General features: G+C 29.0%; 7 protein-coding genes across 19 annotated transcripts; 2 read left to right on the forward strand and 5 right to left on the reverse strand.

The window, feature by feature from the left end:
- Positions 1–153: 153 nt before the first annotated feature.
- On the reverse strand, positions 154–3,564 carry LOC106785688 (E3 ubiquitin-protein ligase FANCL). 3 transcript variants are annotated; one of them, XM_014746342.1, is made up of 9 exons: positions 3,346–3,564; positions 2,823–3,146; positions 2,645–2,746; positions 2,316–2,563; positions 2,017–2,206; positions 1,712–1,942; positions 967–1,618; positions 633–848; positions 154–515 (listed from the first exon to the last, which is right to left on the reverse strand). In XM_014746342.1, exons 2-7 carry the CDS (start codon positions 3,120–3,122, stop codon positions 1,523–1,525), a joined length of 1,167 nt encoding a protein of 388 aa, XP_014601828.1. In that variant the 5' UTR covers positions 3,123–3,146; positions 3,346–3,564; the 3' UTR covers positions 154–515; positions 633–848; positions 967–1,522. The 3 variants fall into 3 exon arrangements, with proteins under 3 accessions (XP_014601828.1, XP_014601829.1, XP_014601827.1); XM_014746343.1 differs by having other exon boundaries at positions 158–848; positions 2,823–2,857; positions 2,933–3,146; XM_014746341.1 differs by having other exon boundaries at positions 158–848.
- Positions 3,062–7,488, forward strand: LOC106785687 (sugar phosphate exchanger 2). Of its 3 annotated transcripts, none has more exons than XM_014746337.1 (10): positions 3,062–3,126; positions 4,224–4,481; positions 4,579–4,657; positions 4,739–4,874; positions 4,945–5,307; positions 6,115–6,159; positions 6,284–6,485; positions 6,602–6,750; positions 6,826–7,128; positions 7,283–7,488. In XM_014746337.1, the coding sequence occupies exons 1-10, from the start codon at positions 3,084–3,086 to the stop codon at positions 7,343–7,345; spliced, it is 1,641 nt and encodes a 546-aa protein (XP_014601823.1). In that variant the 5' UTR covers positions 3,062–3,083; the 3' UTR covers positions 7,346–7,488. The 3 variants fall into 3 exon arrangements, with proteins under 3 accessions (XP_014601823.1, XP_014601824.1, XP_014601825.1); XM_014746339.1 differs by lacking the exon at positions 3,062–3,126 and adding an exon at positions 3,522–3,601; XM_014746338.1 differs by lacking the exon at positions 6,115–6,159.
- Positions 7,487–8,537, reverse strand: LOC106785697 (gamma-secretase subunit pen-2). Of its 8 annotated transcripts, none has more exons than XM_014746361.1 (4): positions 8,466–8,537; positions 8,053–8,114; positions 7,851–7,952; positions 7,487–7,779 (listed from the first exon to the last, which is right to left on the reverse strand). In XM_014746361.1, exons 2-4 carry the CDS (start codon positions 8,111–8,113, stop codon positions 7,640–7,642), a joined length of 303 nt encoding a protein of 100 aa, XP_014601847.1. In that variant the 5' UTR covers position 8,114; positions 8,466–8,537; the 3' UTR covers positions 7,487–7,639. The 8 variants fall into 8 exon arrangements, with proteins under 8 accessions (XP_014601847.1, XP_014601843.1, XP_014601842.1 ...); XM_014746357.1 differs by having other exon boundaries at positions 7,851–7,955; XM_014746356.1 differs by having other exon boundaries at positions 7,851–7,955; positions 8,053–8,117; positions 8,466–8,534.
- Positions 8,512–10,020, forward strand: LOC106785694 (synaptosomal-associated protein 29). The gene is made up of 2 exons (XM_014746351.1): positions 8,512–8,889; positions 9,004–10,020. Exons 1-2 carry the CDS (start codon positions 8,620–8,622, stop codon positions 9,526–9,528), a joined length of 795 nt encoding a protein of 264 aa, XP_014601837.1. The 5' UTR covers positions 8,512–8,619; the 3' UTR covers positions 9,529–10,020.
- A 100-nt stretch (positions 10,021–10,120) lies between these two features.
- LOC106785696 (cuticle protein 16.8) lies at positions 10,121–12,587 on the reverse strand. Its single transcript, XM_014746354.1, has 6 exons — positions 12,382–12,587; positions 12,051–12,243; positions 11,770–11,984; positions 11,140–11,671; positions 10,557–10,776; positions 10,121–10,488 (listed from the first exon to the last, which is right to left on the reverse strand). The coding sequence occupies exons 1-4, from the start codon at positions 12,394–12,396 to the stop codon at positions 11,513–11,515; spliced, it is 582 nt and encodes a 193-aa protein (XP_014601840.1). The 5' UTR covers positions 12,397–12,587; the 3' UTR covers positions 10,121–10,488; positions 10,557–10,776; positions 11,140–11,512.
- Positions 12,588–12,687: 100 nt separating this feature from the next.
- Positions 12,688–14,510, reverse strand: LOC106785690 (alpha-tocopherol transfer protein-like). 2 transcript variants are annotated; one of them, XM_014746346.1, is made up of 4 exons: positions 14,202–14,510; positions 13,843–14,127; positions 13,385–13,748; positions 12,688–13,304 (listed from the first exon to the last, which is right to left on the reverse strand). In XM_014746346.1, exons 2-4 carry the CDS (start codon positions 14,124–14,126, stop codon positions 13,047–13,049), a joined length of 906 nt encoding a protein of 301 aa, XP_014601832.1. In that variant the 5' UTR covers position 14,127; positions 14,202–14,510; the 3' UTR covers positions 12,688–13,046. The 2 variants fall into 2 exon arrangements, with proteins under 2 accessions (XP_014601832.1, XP_014601833.1); XM_014746347.1 differs by having other exon boundaries at positions 12,874–13,304; positions 13,843–14,141; positions 14,202–14,399.
- Positions 14,511–14,961: 451 nt separating this feature from the next.
- LOC106785693 lies at positions 14,962–16,390 on the reverse strand. The gene is made up of 3 exons (XM_014746350.1): positions 15,908–16,390; positions 15,451–15,814; positions 14,962–15,391 (listed from the first exon to the last, which is right to left on the reverse strand). The coding sequence occupies exons 1-3, from the start codon at positions 16,192–16,194 to the stop codon at positions 15,137–15,139; spliced, it is 906 nt and encodes a 301-aa protein (XP_014601836.1). The 5' UTR covers positions 16,195–16,390; the 3' UTR covers positions 14,962–15,136.
- Between the last annotated feature and the right edge of the window lie 105 nt (positions 16,391–16,495).

Below are 16,495 nucleotides of genomic sequence, written 5' to 3' on the forward strand. Positions count from 1 at the left end.
ATCTTCTTGTGCTGTTCATATAAAGTGTACAATACTTATTTTTAAACAAACACACACATATTTCGTGCTTGCATACAAATATTATAATAAAATAGAAATTATTTGTTTTAATGTTTATATATATATATATTTTTATGGAAAGAGATCAGGATATTAATCTTCTGAATCGATTTATTTAAATTAATATAATATCTTTTTCTCTCTCTCGGATAGTTTCTATTTTGTTTAAATTATCACAAAAAATGTTCACAATTCACATTTCATTATATTCGGATCAAAATTTCTTTTATTTAATTCCATTATAGATCTTGTTTCCATTATTTTGTCTTTAGTTGAAACGAGAGTATCAATAATACTTTTATCCACCGTATCTTTCATCAAATTAGTGTATTGCAAAGACAATACAATCGTTTGATTCCATTTATCCTGAAGTACCGCATCTCCTGTGCTTATATGTGATAAATCACGAATAAGCTTTTGAAAAGCGATAACTTGCTGAGATACCAGATATAAGCCTATAAAATTAACAAAACTGATAAGCAGTACTTAATATGAGTAATGTATTTTAAAATATTTATCTTTCCCAAAATGTTCTCAAATTTTAATATAATTTATGTGTCAATATAACTTACTCCTTAAAATAGAATCTCTCCGTGCTAGGGTTCCATTGCTTTTCATAAAATAAGATTTCGTATTATCTAATAATGTTACACTGTTTTCAATATCTTTTACTATATATTCAGTAAAGTCTATGATTATTATAATCTTATGATCATAGTTATCTTCTTCGTTAAAACGTTTAAGAAATTTTGCATGATTTTGTTTACGATTTACAAACCATTTTCTACCTATAATAAAAAAATTATATTTATAACTTCACACACACAAATAGATATAAAATTGATATTTTCTGAAATAAATATTTAAATAAAGTATTGTGATCAATAATATTTTGATAATACATACATAAATCTTCATATGATTGTATTTTAAGCAGGGCATTTGTAAATGGATCAGTTCTAAAAGGTGGTTTTTCAAATTTCACTATTATTTCTTTCTCATCTGCGATCGTTGATAGCACTAATAAGAACTTAATACACATTAACAAATATAGAATTTTTATTTTCATTATGACGCAACAATTATATATTATTGATTAATTTGAGTACAATGTAGTCCTAGGGGGGTTTAATTCAAAATGATATTTTATATTATATGTATATATATTTATGTGACATATATATGACATTTCTAAGGACATATATACATAATAGATTATAAGTGAAATTTAAATTCAAAAGAAAGTATAAACTAACGTCAAATATAGTTATAGAAATCGTGTATTTTAAATCTAATGATAATGTAATGTTTCTATTCATTTCTATTCACGCGTAATCCTAATAGAGACTACGTTTTTAATCTTACAATGGTCAAAAGAAAATAATTATTTCCATATGCATGTATTTAGAGAAAATAAGATTTGTATTTATTATTTAAATTAACACTTTGATCAATTATAAAATTAATTAATAGGACAGGATATATTTTCTTCACAATGAGGACAGGAACCATGTATGTGATCAAATGCAACCTGGTTCCCAGCTACTGCTTGTAACCACTGAAATATATATATATATATATAACAATATAGATTTAATAAATTAATTAAAATGAATATTTTTTTAGTACATTTTTGAAAAACTTTACATACTTGTAGCAAACATTTTGTATGAAAATGTCTTCTGCATTTAATATTATCGCAAATTTTATTTGGAAATTGTTCCGTATCTGATTCTAAAGAAAAGCAAATACAACATTCTTCATTCATAAACATACAATTTTGATCATCGATGCTATCACTTTGTTCTTTTTGGGAAGGAAATTCAGATATATCTAACAAAATGAGTAAATTCTGTAATATACTTTTTTCTGAGTTCCAGATCTGCAAATTTGCAACAGTAATAAACATAATCAAGCTATTGCTAACAATTTTTAATTGTTAATCGTAACACATACATGCATGTTCTTTGAAATAATATCTTTTTGTCTTTGTACATCAACATCACTGCCTAAAAATTTAAGATTTGGAGGGGAAGTAGGATTTAAGGGATCTATTGTAATTAATATAGATAATGATTGTGATAAGTAAATACGCCTATATAAGTGATTCGGTTTTGTAGGAATTGGATCTAGTACACAGCAATTTCTGTAAATAAAAATATTATTACACGTAAAAGCAATGTGCGTGTGTGTGTGTGTATGTGTTTTACATTTATAAAAATTAATTTTATTTAATTATATATATTTCAATTTACTTATCAATTTCTGACAAGACTTTCCATAAGGCATCAAATCTATCTACTTGTTGTTTAAATTTATCTTTTATAATAGTTAGAGAAGATATTTTTTGATTAAAAGATCCTAATGCAGATATCTCCGGTAAATCATTGGATATAACATTCCATGGATTGATATTATCATTAGTTCTTTTCAATACAATATGAATGTTTTTCAATGATAATTTGATTGTATCTAAGGAACTATTAGATGATAACGTAATGCCCTTGGAAAAATAAAATGATTAAATTGCATATCTGATATAGAATTATATTCAATATTCATATTTTCATATTTCACAACTTACAGATTTAGATTCAAAGATATCTTTTAGATCTTGAAGTATGGCAGTAGGTGATTGATCAATTGGTACATTATATTCTTCGTTTAATTTATCGATAGTTTCACTCTACATTAAAATGTGACTTTAATTAATTAACATATTTTGTATTAAATGATGAATGTTAATATAAACATAAACTCACAATAAGTGATTGCAGTAATCTCAAAAAAGATGATACTGAAGAAGATTTTTGAATTAAATCATTTACACTTGTAATAAATGTTCGTTTTTGTAAAAAAGCATAGCTCTTACCAAAATTAAGCACTGCATCGTGTATCAGTGGATAATTTGGTAAAATTAATTTCAGTTTAACTTTTTGTTTTTCTATTGCATTCGAAGGGATTGTGATCATTAGAAGGCCTTGCCATGTAACTGGCGAAGTCGAAGTAAGTATAATTTCTGGATGCCATTGGAAAATAGATTCACATTCTTCAATCAACATATTGGTATATATATTTCTATAGTACTAAAATGTAAATACTCTTAATTATATAATTAAAAAATACATAGAAAATTTTTTGGTTAAAATAAAAATGATAAAATTATAAATAGAGTTATCTTCCTAGTTAGGGTTATGGTTATGACTATGATAGACAATTTCTTGATCTTTTCGAAATAATATAAGAATTCTCATATTTAATAAATTTAGTCACTTATAATTTTACCTAATATACACAATATTGGTGAAGCTGTATTATAATAATAATACAGCTAAACTTCTTGTTCCTTTTTAATTCAAATTTCGCGCGTTTTGAAAAATACTCTTTGAACTTTGATTGAGAAACGAAGTGAAAGTTATTTCCTATATGTGATAATAAGTCATGACTCAATTCGAGTCTTTGTGTGTTTCATGTTTGACCAGCTGTCACTTTGTTACTCAGGATAATAAACATTCCATTTAGAATTATCATATCACGTCATGTAAGTTTAATAATTACAATCTTTACTTTGTTCAAAGTGAGCAATTAATATAACTTAGTTATTCTTATATATCCATAATTAAAATTTATTTTCTTTGTTTATTTTCTTTTAGGTTATGACTCATTCTGTACATTTTAGTCTATACATTCTTTTTATCAATGTTAAATCTTATTTTGTTTGGTTCATGAACACAATAACAAATAATTGAATTATGTGGAGTCTTATAACATATGTTTTAAAAATAGTGTAGTATTTTAAATGCTGCTTTTATGTTTTCAATTATAGTATTTCTTTATTATATTCTAAAGTGTGGATAGTATTTCTACAAATGTATAGTTTTTTCAATATTTGTACAAAATTATATATATATATATATATATATATAAACAAAAAGTATATAAATCTTTTAATACAATATAACAATTTTCAAGAAGAAGCATAGTTGAAATGTCTTTAATGAGAACTCTTTTTATTTGTTGAAACATTATTAATAGTTTAGTCCAAACTATTTATTTTGATATTGATAAGAAAGTATAGATTAGCATCTGAATATACACAAACACATTGTGAACTACGTTAAAAAATTATTGATAAAAGTTCTTAAATATGATATCTTTAAAAGATGCCCCATGGGGTTTACAAATGATCCAATATATAATGTCAAAATGTTGTTCTCATCGTCGTATAAATCGACTTATATGGCATCAAGGAGGCATATTAGCACTTACATATTTAGCATATACCTGTTACCACATGACAAGGAAACCTATATCTGTGGTTAAAAATGTATTAAGTCTTAATTGTAGCCGCGTATCACCACCACCTGATATTATAATTAATGATACCAATCGAGATACATGGTGTGATTGGGCTCCATTTGGTAAATAACATTTGATTATATTATTTTAATACAGTGCATATTATACAAAATTATTCTTATATTACTAGATTTGATTAGGATATTTTTATTTTGATAGACAAATCAGATGCTCCAGCATTACTCGGTATGTTGGATTCAGCATTCCTATTTGCATACGCAGCTGCTATGTTTCTCAGGTGATAGTTTTAAGCAAGCTTACTAATCATTGTAGGATCCAAGAAACTGCATTAATATTAATTTTTTATTTTTTTATTTAGTGGTTTTATTGCTGAGCGTGTTAATCTGCGTTATTTTCTTTCCTTTGGTATGCTAGCATCTGGTATTTCTTGTTATTTATTTGGAATTGCTAGACCGTATAAGATACATAACTTATGGTATTTTATTTTGATTCAGGTTAGTATTAATATAATGTAAATTATATATACATATAACAAAATTTATATACATTAATTATTTTTTTTAGGCTGCGGGTGGAGTATTTCAAACTTCTGGTTGGCCAGGTGTAGTAACAGTTGTGGGAAATTGGTTTGGAAGAGGAAAACGAGGCTTAATTTTTGGAATATGGAATTCTCATACATCTTTAGGAAATATATTGGGCACTTTACTTGCAGCTAATTTTGTTGAATCTAACTGGGGTTTAAGTTTCATGATACCAGGAACAATAATGGGAGTGGCAGGATTTATTATTTTTTTATTCCTAGCACCTGCACCTATTGATGTAGGTTGTTTTCCTCCTAATTCATTTGGATATAGAAAACTAGATGCAACTAACAGTTCAGATGAAGATATTGGAGATATCGAAGAATCTCGTACTATCGGAGAAGATGTAAGTTTTTAATAATAGTGAAATGATATTACATACTAATATTCTATGTAATATGACAAACAATACATATTACATATACCATCGCTATTCTAATTACAGTCAGTAAAAATATAACATTGCATTTAGTGATGAATTGAGTAAAATAAAATGATATCTTAACTTTTTACCTAACTAAAGTAAATTGCACGTTGATACATGAAGTACAAGCATGACAATTATCACCATTATCTTCAAGTTAAAAAATTTTACTACTATTACTTCTTTTTCCTGTTTCTTTTTCATATTTACTTTCTAATATTTATATATACTTTATACAGGATGGTAAAAAGAAAGGGTTTGATTTTTGAAGGACTTATCAAGTACTTATAAGCTTATAAAAAGGTACTATAAGCTCTTAAAATATTGGATCCTGTTTTTACCATCTTGTATATACAGTATGAATATGATACCTAACTTGATTATCTCGAATAACTTTTAAATTGTATATTGAACAAAAAATTATTTTAACACCTCCACTTATATAAAGATGTCATGTACTCCACATTATGTTCTTCTTGACACCATGTACCCTTCGTAGAAATAATTTTTTGGAGAAACAATTTAGAAGTTATTCAATGTAATCAAGTTCGGTGCCTCATGCTATTTATATATTCAGTTTCTTTTGTAGTATTCCACAATAACAAATAATCTTCTGGTGTGTGTAATAATACTGACAAATTTCATATATAGTTGATTCGTTTTTAATTCATATAATTTATGCACTTGACACAATATGCCCACTAAAAAGTACCCATTTCCTTTACCTAGCGTGTCATCTATCGCTGTGTCTACCGTGAACAAAACGTTACTAATGTAAGTGCATGCATATATTCAGTGACATTGTAGTAAATATATATTAATTATTAAATATTATATAATACTTAATGTACTCTTAATTTTTGATAGTTAAAACTAATATAGATTTTTATTTTAAAAGGATTCAGCAAGTTTAAGATCAGAAACAAGTCCAATATTATCAACAAATAGACGTTTCTACAATCATACCAAAGAGAATGCTATTGGATTTGTTGAAGCTGCACAAATACCCGGTGTACTTGAATATTCCTTTTCATTATTCTTTGCAAAACTTGTAAGCTACACATTGCTTTACTGGTTGCCGCTGTATATTGCAGTTTCAAGTACGTGAATTTATACGATAATGAAATATTAAATTAATTATTTTTAAAATTTATTATTTTTTTTTTTTTGAATTATTGATAACAAAATTATCATTATTTGTATTTATACTTTTTAGGTACATACAGCACAACATTAAGTGCATGTTTATCAGCATTATTTGATGTAGGAGGTATTGCGGGTGCAATAATTGCTGGCGTTATATCAGACTACAGTGGAATGAGTGCTTTAACATGTTCTATAATGCTTGGACTTGCAATTCCAACGGTAATATTTTCTATATTTAAAAAAATGTTCATAAAATCATATTAATTTATTATATTGATAATTTTTGTTTTTTAGTTATTTATTTATGATTGTTTGGAAAGTATGAGTTTAGGTGTCAGTATACTATTATTGTTAATAACAGGATTGTTAGTCAATGGACCATATGCTTTAATAACAACTGCAGTATCTGCTGAATTAGGAACTCATCCTAGTTTAGGGGATAGTTCTAAAGCTTTAGCAACAGTTACTGCAATTATTGATGGAACAGGCAGTATCGGTGCTGCGGTTGGTCCATTATTAACAGGATTTGTTTCACAATGGGCAGGATGGCATAATGTTTTTTATATGCTTATGTCTGCAAACATGTTAGCTCTACTTGTAAGTAAATTTTATAAATACATTATATATACTTAAGAATTTCTAAACTTGCATTCTAAACAAATATTATTCGTTTAAAGTTGACAATTGGTGAAAATACGAATACTTACATGACTCGCTGTATATGTAAACCGCTCAATTTTATATATTTCAGTTTTTATCCAGATTAGTTTATAAAGATATACGATTATATGCACAGAGACGAAGGGCAGTATAAATGAGGTGTATCTTTTGATTAAGATACAAGAAAGTGTTTAAAAATGAAAATGGATGTATTATTATATGTACATACTTACAAAATTACTCAATATTCATTGAAATATTGATCATTACCGTAAAATAAATGATATATTTTTACAATAATTGTGTCTTATGAATATAAGTTAATTCCTGTCTTTGAAGTAAAAATGTATTTTCGCTTACACAATAAGTAGCAATTTTTGTATAAAATAAATATAATAATAAAATATAAAGATATATATATATATCACAAGGAATAATATAAAGGTAATCAAGGAATACCAACAGGAATAATATAACTAATATGGTCTGCAAATTCTCCCCATGCAGCTCTTTGTGTTTGGAATGTTACGATCCACGCAACAAGGGCAATCGTCCATAAAATTGCTCCAATGCCGGAAAATATTACATCTGAAATATTATACTTCTATGTTATTCGTCTATTAAAAATTCACTTTAGATAAAAATGATTGAATACATACATCTTTTAATGTACTTTTGTTCCTCATAAGCTGGTACAATGAATGCTTCTCGTATAAACCAAATTGCATTAACAGCCCAAAGAAATGGAAGTAGTGCAAATCCTGCTATTATAAAGAAAATTAAAATGATATATTTTATAATCAAATATGTGTTGTCACGAACTTAATTTGTTGTCTTTTTTATTTGATCGTTAATACCTACCACGAAAATACCATCGACAAAGATATAATTTCCTTTCATTTGTAAGCTTTGATAAATCCATACTGCTTTAATAAAAAGAAGTTTATTACTTATAATAGATTTAACCTAGAATATTTGAAAAGAATTTCTCTGTAAGTATTACTAACAGTTCTAATAACAAACTTTGGCTAATTGTCACAATAGGAATTATTTGCTACAATGATGGGGTATCGTTCGCACCATCTTGTAGAATTTTAGTGAATTAATATTTTCGAAAGAGAAAATGAGTAAAAACACTACTCTCATATGTTTCAATTGTTCTTTTAATAAAATATATATTTAAGAATTTTTAATTGTATCTAATTGTTTCAGAGTTTGTATAAATTTATCAATAACTATTGAATTGAGCGCATATTGGTCAAATTGATTTTTACCTTACATAGGTTAGTTAGTGACAATAGATAGGAGAGCAAATTTCACAAGTATGTGTGTATATCAGTGTGGTGTGCATAATAAGTGATTCAACTAAAGTTTTGAGAGAAACGAATTCCAAGATTATTTATCAGTTATTTTACGTTATTGTGCAAAATGGCAGGAAAACATTATTTGAGTGATACTAAGAATCCATTTTTTGAATTAGAAGATGACGTAGATGATGAAACATTTTTAAAAAGTGCACCAACAAGGGCACCTAGCTCATCATATAATTATGTCAATAATTTTGACAATGAACTTGAATCTAAACGTCAGCAGTTATTGCAACGTAGAAAAGAAATAGAAGAGCGTACTATTCATTCATCGGAGCGATCTATTTCTCTTTTGAGAGACTCTGAACAGATTGGTGCAGCTACAGCAGAGGTTAATATATATCTAAATTACCATTATTAAATGACAAATATAATTCACTTATTAGCTTGATTTAAAAATATTTCTATTAAGTAAATAAAAAGTAATAAATTAATACAATTTCAGGAATTAATTAGACAAAGAGAACAATTAGAAAGGACAGAAAAGAGGTTGGATGATATTAACAGCGCATTAAGATTTAGCCAAAAACACATTCAAGGTATAAAGAGTGTCTTTGGTAGTTTAAAAAATTATCTCAGTGGAAAATCCCTGGACACTCCTGTACCGTCTACCAAACTACCAGAATCTACAAGTTTTGGATCTACATCATCGCCAACTTTATCTAATTCCTTAGATCAAGTTCAAACTAATATGGCTAATAATCACCCATCGCTTAAACTTCAAGGTCTTCTAGATGACGATGAAGATCAAAGAATAAGTTCGTCGAAAAATAATATAACAAAAGTTTTAGAACAAAATTTAGATGAAATGAGTGGGTCTTTGGCACGATTGAAAGGCTTAGCAATTGGACTTTCAGAAGAGATCGATTCACAAAATGATTTAATTGACAATATAACAGATAAAGCGGAAAGAACAGATATTACATTACAAAAACAGAATAAAGATCTTACACATTTACTAAGAAAGTAAAGAGCTTATAAGGAATAAAGCTACGGGGATATCTAAAAAAAAGAATATCTCTTAACTCCTTTCGGAGTATACGTATGTGTATACATACACATATGGAACATGATTCAATATAGCTGTCTTTGGTGTGTTCATATACATAGAAATTTAAACACTAGAAGTGTAGTAGATTTAATGTTTATAATATAAACTTACTTGACATAAAAAGTTTACGAGACAATTAAATTATGTAAAAATAGTGTCTAAGAGAATCGTCCAATGATTTTTTAACAATCCTACATAAAAGTGAATTATAAAATAGAGTTTTTATAATGTTTTGTTTTCTTTTCAAGCGTATTTAAGAGATCGATTTTGGAAATATTCACAGCAGATCATCTAAATCGTAAAAGATTATTCTAAAACATATGTATTACAATTTAAATGATTAAAGTAAAGGATACAATAAAATCATTTATATATTGATTGTAATACAATATAGAAATTGTTATCTTCAAATTGTATAAGGTACGTTTACTTTTTGAAATCACCTTATACGGTAAAGAGAAAAAGATATTAATGTAAATAAGTAAAAAAGAGTATTAAACAATTTTTTATATGTGTTTAATGTATAATTATTTCATAAAATATATACACACGTATATATATCGTATATTCGTAATACTTTGTATAGTTTCTAATATTACTGCCAATATTATTGGTAAATAAATTCTTTATCCGTTGACGTGAATATTAACTATTTGGATTTATTTGAATGCTAATTAGGATGATTTTTTTCATTAATTATTATTATTTAATATAGTAATATTTTGAACAACACAAGAAGAAACATTTTAGATTATTATAAAGTACTAATAATATCACACACATTTGTGCAAGTTGATTCGATACAGAATGCAATAATTTCAAATGAATGTGCGATTTAGCCCATGGGATTCATATTTGACATCATGTCCATCATCGTACCTGCAATATATTTACGTTTGAAATAGAAAACTACGTAAATTTGTAAAAAAGTGAAATGAAAGTTTCACCCATTGCTCGTTGTGCCATAGCCATAGGATTCATAGCTCCTGGTGCACCATTAGCTCCATTTCCATCACTTCCATTCGTTCCACTTCCTGTACCTCCGTCGCTTCCCCCGGTATTTCCCCCGGTATTTCCTGTTCCACCTCCACGACGACCGTAACAAGCAATGCTTTTAGATTTGAGAAAAGCATTATCGGTACAATCGATGCTTCTACCCACTGCAATCTGAATAAATTTACATCATATCGTTATTGATAATCATTATTTATGATATACACACGTGTATTGGTATATTTAGCTATTTTAATATATGACTTTATGTTTCTTTTTATTTATATCAATTCATTATTTTATTCATAAGTTTTTTAAAGATAGATATATATATATATATATATAGAGAGATACATAATCGAACGAGGAATGTAGGCAAATTAGCACGTAATATAATACATAACATCCTACGATATGATAAGGAAACGCCCCGTTTTTGCGCGATTACATATAGATAATATTAATACGCAAACTTATACATATAATAAGTAGTTAAAATATTGTACGAACGTTTTTTGAAATAATGAAAAATCATACCGTGATACAGAATATGGCAAAAAGCAGAAACCAAATACCGTAGAACTTCATCCTTCCGGAGATATGAAAAATGACAATTCTACTTTTTGTCACGCTTAGACTTTTATACCAACACATACTGCAATTATAGTATTTATCTTTTTTTAATACATATAGCGCAACTTCCGGTAATCACTTATGGACATTTCATGTGTGTATGATTCACGTGTTGTTAATTATTAATAATACACGTCTCTTTTTTGTTTTTATCGCATTCGCATCGCATTCGCATCGCATTCGCATCGCATTCGTTCTTGCTTTTAAATTCAAGACAAAATTTATTAGAAATATTATTTGATACTATTTGAAAAATCGATTTCTTTAATTAGCATTTTTAATACGTTTGATATTCATTAACATCGTTAATAACCGATGTTGCCTCGTATGCTGCGCGCTCCGCTTTTCTTTGAGATGCGATAGCCGCGTGTTCTTCAGCTATCTTCTGATAAAGCTGCAAATGTTTGTCCTTCGCTTTGGAAACACTGGCAGTGTCCTAGAAAAACGATGTGCATTGACTTTCCGAAATGTTCAATAATATGAAATAGATAAAAGATTTTAATAGATTTAATAGATTTAATAGATTTTCTTTACCCTTGGAATATTGATTGCAACATCGTGCGCATTGGCTTCAGCCAATTTTTCGTAAAGTCGAAAATGCCTTTCCTTAGCGAGTTTCACAGCTTCCGAATCAACGGGTTGTCTAAGCGTATCTTCGTAATTTATCAACGACGGATGAAATCCATTTTGGTCAGCCACATAATCTATTCTTCGGACCTTGTACTTAGGATCAACGAACGAATAAGATCCTAATAAGCAAATAAGTCCAAATATGAATATAAAGTCAGGAGATATAAAGTCACGAGAAGATTTACCATAAATGCTTCCAGAACCATCTCCGGATTCTTCATGAATTCGATCAACGTGTCCTGGATATCGTCCCGCTTTGTATTGAAAACTATAAGGTTTTGGAGATGGTGATAATGTACTTGTAGTTGTCGTCGAATATTCAGATAAAATATGTGAGACGTCTCCGAGACAGGAACTCGATAAAACGAGGACGACGATCTAATTGGAAAGAAAAATACAATTGGAAGAAAAATCTATTTCTGTTGATACATTCGCGCTGGAATATTTCCTAATTATTACGACAGAAATAGAAATATCAAATAAATCCTAGTATAATCCTATAATTAATATACTTACGATCAAGCTTTTCATTTTTCTTAAATCAATGACTTGACAAAACTTATGAATATTTCTCGTCTTTAGGAACACGCGTTAACCGACTGATGTGAGAGGATTGTCTTCCAGTGAAAGTAATATAAGAAACTAAAGAGAGATGGTGAAGGTAATATGTTTTAGGGTACCTTCACACCATCAACTCGTTTATTTTATTCCATCATGGTTAAATATATTGCACGCGATGATACAACGATTGACGACGATGGAATGTTTCTATTTCTATTTTCTTTAGATTAGGGCAAAAGATTGGTGAATTGTAATCGAAAGCACTCTAAATTTATTTATTTTTGAAGAATATTATTTTCTTTGGTTTCAAAGAGTTTACAATGAACACAATGTATAACCGTGTTATGTAATACTCTTACGTGATACGATCGTCCATTTGTCGTATTATTCTGAATTTTGATTCCTATCGAAGTCCATTTCTATTCTAGGAAGAGACAAGGCTTCTCGATCTTTCTACATATATTTTTCCTACATCTATATAGATATTGAATAAATATTCAATCGTATAACAACGCATATTACTGCAATTTCATTAAAGTGACAAAGAAATGGAGATTTTGATCTAATTTTTGGTAGTTATCGGATAAAAATATATAAAGTCGGTTCGTCGGATAAATTGTTCAATCAATTTCGAGCTTTTTGAAGCTTCCTTCAACACCAAACAGATCCGTTGCTGTTTTTCCTTTCCCGGGACGCAGAGATTCGTTAACGCGACATAAGGTTTCCTCTTGTTGAAACCAAGCACGATTGTCATCTAATTTCTTAATTTGTGCATCGTTCAAGTCCTTCAAAGGACCTGCTTGTCCACCCGATTCGTTTGGAAGTATTTTCAAGGGTATAAACTTAGCCAAAGTTTCCATAGTCGAGTGCATGTGAAACTGCGAAAGAAAATATAATGAGAGAACGTCGTAGAAAATAAAACTTCTTATAATTGTTTCTTTAGCGAATTTTTGTCTACCATGTCCATCAATTCCTTTTTCATGAAAGGCTTCATCATATTAAGAATAATGTCCATAACCGGCGAGGTGTTCATAAAATGGAAACCCTTAAGACGTACGGGTAAGGCTTCTTGCAAGTAGTAAAGGAATTTTTTCAATCCCATGGGATTTAGTCGACCCACGTGTCCAAATGCAACGTTCTTTGTATCAAAGAGGATTACGTGACCTTTGGAAGTACCGTCTTCGCGAAGCCAGAGATCGATTACCATGTTAAGAAATTTCATACCATCGTTATAAACGTAATGCGACGGTTCGGTATCTATCAGTCTGCCGTAAATGATTTTATAACCATCATTGGTGGTTTCATTCAAAACCAAATTCGATCTATGTAAATGAATATAGAATGAATGTTGAAATAAGGTTTGTAACTTGATCTTTTGTAGCTTGATTGACACTCGACTAAATGCACAACACTTACACTGTTTGAAATGCTTTTCGGAGGTCCTTCGAGCCAATAGGATCTCTGTTAGAAAAAAATTCTGGTACGTGAGTTCGTACGGTGTAATAAGTATCGATGGTACTTTTCGTTGGCTCAATACGATAGTAATTACTATGTAAAAAGAGAGTCAACTCGGTGTCGGAGATTTTCGGCAAATGGGGTTGCTTTTGACACCACTCTCTTAACGTTCGTATATCGTCTTCCTTCAATTCTGGATTTTTCTTTAATTCCTCCTCGAAGGAAATTCCAGTTTTTAATGACATCCTATAAAACGTCCACTGTTAATCTTATTTTTTGTTTTTCTTTTATTTGTTTACTTTAAACGATTCTCTTTTTACCTTGTGCACAAGAAATATTTTCTTTCAAGATTAGTTCTGACGACGACTTCTTAAGAAATACGAATTAAACTAAAGGATTCAAGCTCAATTGATGTCTTAGAGCAATGACGAGTGAGTAACATACGATTGACAATTGCGTGACACGTTGACGTTGACTTCTATATATAAGTTCATAATCGGACGAATCATCATCACGAAGCCATTTAAGAATATTTTGTCGATGGGTCAGATGAGAATACGCATAATTAAACATAATTAAGAATGCATTATTCTGTATATCTTGTTTTGCTCGTATTCAAAACGAAATGGACAGATTAAAAACGCTTTGCATTATTGATTGGACGTCAGTTTTTTGTATCAAGTATTTATAATAAGGTAATACGATGTTTATTTTAATTTTCTAATCGAATTAGAAAATTCTCTATCTCATTCGTTCGTACAGATAGAAATGAAATCTCCTTCTCCGAGAATACATAGCATATTTAATTTCGATGTTGAAATCTTCATGATATGTATCTAATTCCCATGTAACCATACTTTTTTCGACACATACATACTTTTTAGAACACATACATTACTATTTAATTTAAAGATTTTGGAATTGTATTAGTTGATTCTTGCATATTTGCAAAGGAGTCAAATAAAATGATAGCTTGGAATCTCTTTTTAGCCTGTAATTATGCTATCGCGTGTTAGAGATTGCTGAAAAGAGATACATCATCGAAGTATTATGATGTAACAGTCGATTAATAAGCAAAAAGTGACTCGTAAAAGATTTTATTATGGTAATTTGATTGAATAATACAAGGACAAAATTTAATTACCACGTGTGAATATTATATTGAAAAAAAAAATTATTAAAATATATGAAAAAATATACATCTTTGTTTGTTATAATTATACCGCAATAAATAAAGACATGTATACATATCTGTTTAATCGATCTCGAGTTTCTTGAAGCTCCCGTCGACACCAAAAAGATCATTTGCAGATTTAGGCTTTCCGATTCGTAACGATTCGTTTGACTTATTCTTCGCCTCATCCATTAAAAAGTACTCGCGATTGTCGTCGACCAATTTGGTTTGCTCGTTAACGAGATCTTTTATGTTACCGCTCTTGCCACCTATCTCATTTGGAAGTGCATCGACGGGTATCAATTTTTCCAATTTTTCTATAGTTGTCAAGTTTATCTAACAATCAATTTTACTGTTATTTCATTTGATTTTTTATCATTTCAAATAAAACTCACCATTTGATATAGTTCCTTCTTCATGAAGGGCTTTATTATACTTAGTAAAGTCTCTACCGCCGAATTCCAATTCAATATATATATTTGTTTCAAACGAATAGGTGCAGCCTCTTGTATAAAATACACAAATTTCTTTAATCCCATAATATTCATACGACCTATGTGACCCAAGGTTACGTTCTGTACATCAGTAACTATCACCATTCCGTTAACTGGTCCTACTTTTAAATATGCCAACTCTGTTGTCATTAGAAAATATTTAGTTGCATCAAAAAAGACATAAGCAGATGGATCAGGATGCGCAATATCTCCATATATGATTTGATATCCTTCCTTGGTAAATTTCTTCGCTTGAATAATACGCCTGTTTATAGGAAAATAATATTCCGTTAAATTCGTTCAATTATTTGTCGATCTCTAATATTTGTTTGACACACACTATTAGAATTCAACTTACACGACATTGTATTGTGAACGAATTTCTTTTAAGAATGGGTCTCTATTGCTGAAAAATTCTGGCACGTGAGTCTTGAAAGTATAGTAGTTTTCTATCGTGGTCTTACTTGGTTCTAGTCGATAATAATTACTGTGAAAAAATAACAATAAAATCACGTCGTCTACTTTTGGCAAATGAGGTTGCTTATCCAGCCAATCGCGAATGATTTGTAACTCCGATTTCTTTACATCAGGATTATTTTTCAAGTATTCCTCTAACGAATATATCTCCGTAGGTAATATAGCCATAGTACCGATTTATTTCAGATTAAAAACGAAAGTGAAACTTTAGAAATTAGAATTTTTCTTCGATAGTCCGAATTTAATTAGCAATTAATTATTCATTTGATTAAGTATACTTTTATAATCTAACTAGCGTTTTAATGTTGCTTTGATCTTCACGGAACAAGAGAATATATGTTTCTTACTCGATAGTAACCGGTCTAATAATGACTACTACTTATATACATATGTATATATAGTGGATGTTTCAAAACTTGTTATTACCGAGGAAAGAAAAACCTAGACGTAACTTTGATACAAATCTAAC

Source organism: Polistes canadensis, unplaced genomic scaffold (assembly GCF_001313835.1).
Source record: "Polistes canadensis isolate GaletaPanama2010 unplaced genomic scaffold, ASM131383v1 scaffold_55, whole genome shotgun sequence".
Taxonomy (NCBI): domain Eukaryota; kingdom Metazoa; phylum Arthropoda; class Insecta; order Hymenoptera; family Vespidae; genus Polistes; species Polistes canadensis.

Bases quoted from the DNA above. Each gene is read 5' to 3' on its own strand.
- LOC106785696 (XM_014746354.1), bottom strand. The intron at 11,985-12,050 runs GTAAATCTTCTC...TTTGCTTATTAG, and splicing joins TGGTTCTGGAAGCATTTATG to GATCTTATTCGTTCGTTGAT. The intron at 11,672-11,769 runs GTAAAGAAAATC...TCGTTTTTCTAG, and splicing joins TTGCAATCAATATTCCAAGG to GACACTGCCAGTGTTTCCAA.
- LOC106785688 (XM_014746342.1), bottom strand. From the start codon at position 3,122: ATGTTGATTGAAGAATGTGAATCTATTTTCCAATGGCATCCAGAAATT. The intron at 2,747-2,822 runs GTGAGTTTATGT...ATTTTAATGTAG, and splicing joins GATTACTGCAATCACTTATT to AGTGAAACTATCGATAAATT. The intron at 2,207-2,315 runs GTAAATTGAAAT...TTTTATTTACAG, and splicing joins GTCTTGTCAGAAATTGATAA to AAATTGCTGTGTACTAGATC.
- LOC106785687 (XM_014746337.1), top strand. From the start codon at position 3,084: ATGCCATTGGAAAATAGATTCACATTCTTCAATCAACATATTG. The intron at 4,875-4,944 runs GTTAGTATTAAT...TATTTTTTTTAG, and splicing joins GGTATTTTATTTTGATTCAG to GCTGCGGGTGGAGTATTTCA. The intron at 6,160-6,283 runs GTAAGTGCATGC...TTATTTTAAAAG, and splicing joins GTGAACAAAACGTTACTAAT to GATTCAGCAAGTTTAAGATC.
- LOC106785690 (XM_014746346.1), bottom strand. From the start codon at position 14,126: ATGTCATTAAAAACTGGAATTTCCTTCGAGGAGGAATTAAAGAAAAAT. The intron at 13,749-13,842 runs GTAAGTGTTGTG...TCATTTACATAG, and splicing joins CGAAAAGCATTTCAAACAGT to ATCGAATTTGGTTTTGAATG. The intron at 13,305-13,384 runs GTAGACAAAAAT...TTTCTTTCGCAG, and splicing joins AAAAGGAATTGATGGACATG to TTTCACATGCACTCGACTAT.
- LOC106785693 (XM_014746350.1), bottom strand. From the start codon at position 16,194: ATGGCTATATTACCTACGGAGATATATTCGTTAGAGGAATACTTGAAA. The intron at 15,815-15,907 runs GTAAGTTGAATT...TCCTATAAACAG, and splicing joins CGTTCACAATACAATGTCGT to GCGTATTATTCAAGCGAAGA. The intron at 15,392-15,450 runs GTGAGTTTTATT...ATTGATTGTTAG, and splicing joins AGAAGGAACTATATCAAATG to ATAAACTTGACAACTATAGA.
- LOC106785697 (XM_014746357.1), bottom strand. From the start codon at position 8,113: ATGGATTTATCAAAGCTTACAAATGAAAGGAAATTATATCTTTGTCGA. The intron at 7,956-8,052 runs GTAGGTATTAAC...TCTTTATAATAG, and splicing joins TTGTCGATGGTATTTTCGTG to CAGGATTTGCACTACTTCCA. The intron at 7,780-7,850 runs GTATGTATTCAA...ATAATATTTCAG, and splicing joins ACAAAAGTACATTAAAAGAT to ATGTAATATTTTCCGGCATT.
- LOC106785694 (XM_014746351.1), top strand. From the start codon at position 8,620: ATGGCAGGAAAACATTATTTGAGTGATACTAAGAATCCATTTTTTGAA. The intron at 8,890-9,003 runs GTTAATATATAT...ATACAATTTCAG, and splicing joins TTGGTGCAGCTACAGCAGAG to GAATTAATTAGACAAAGAGA.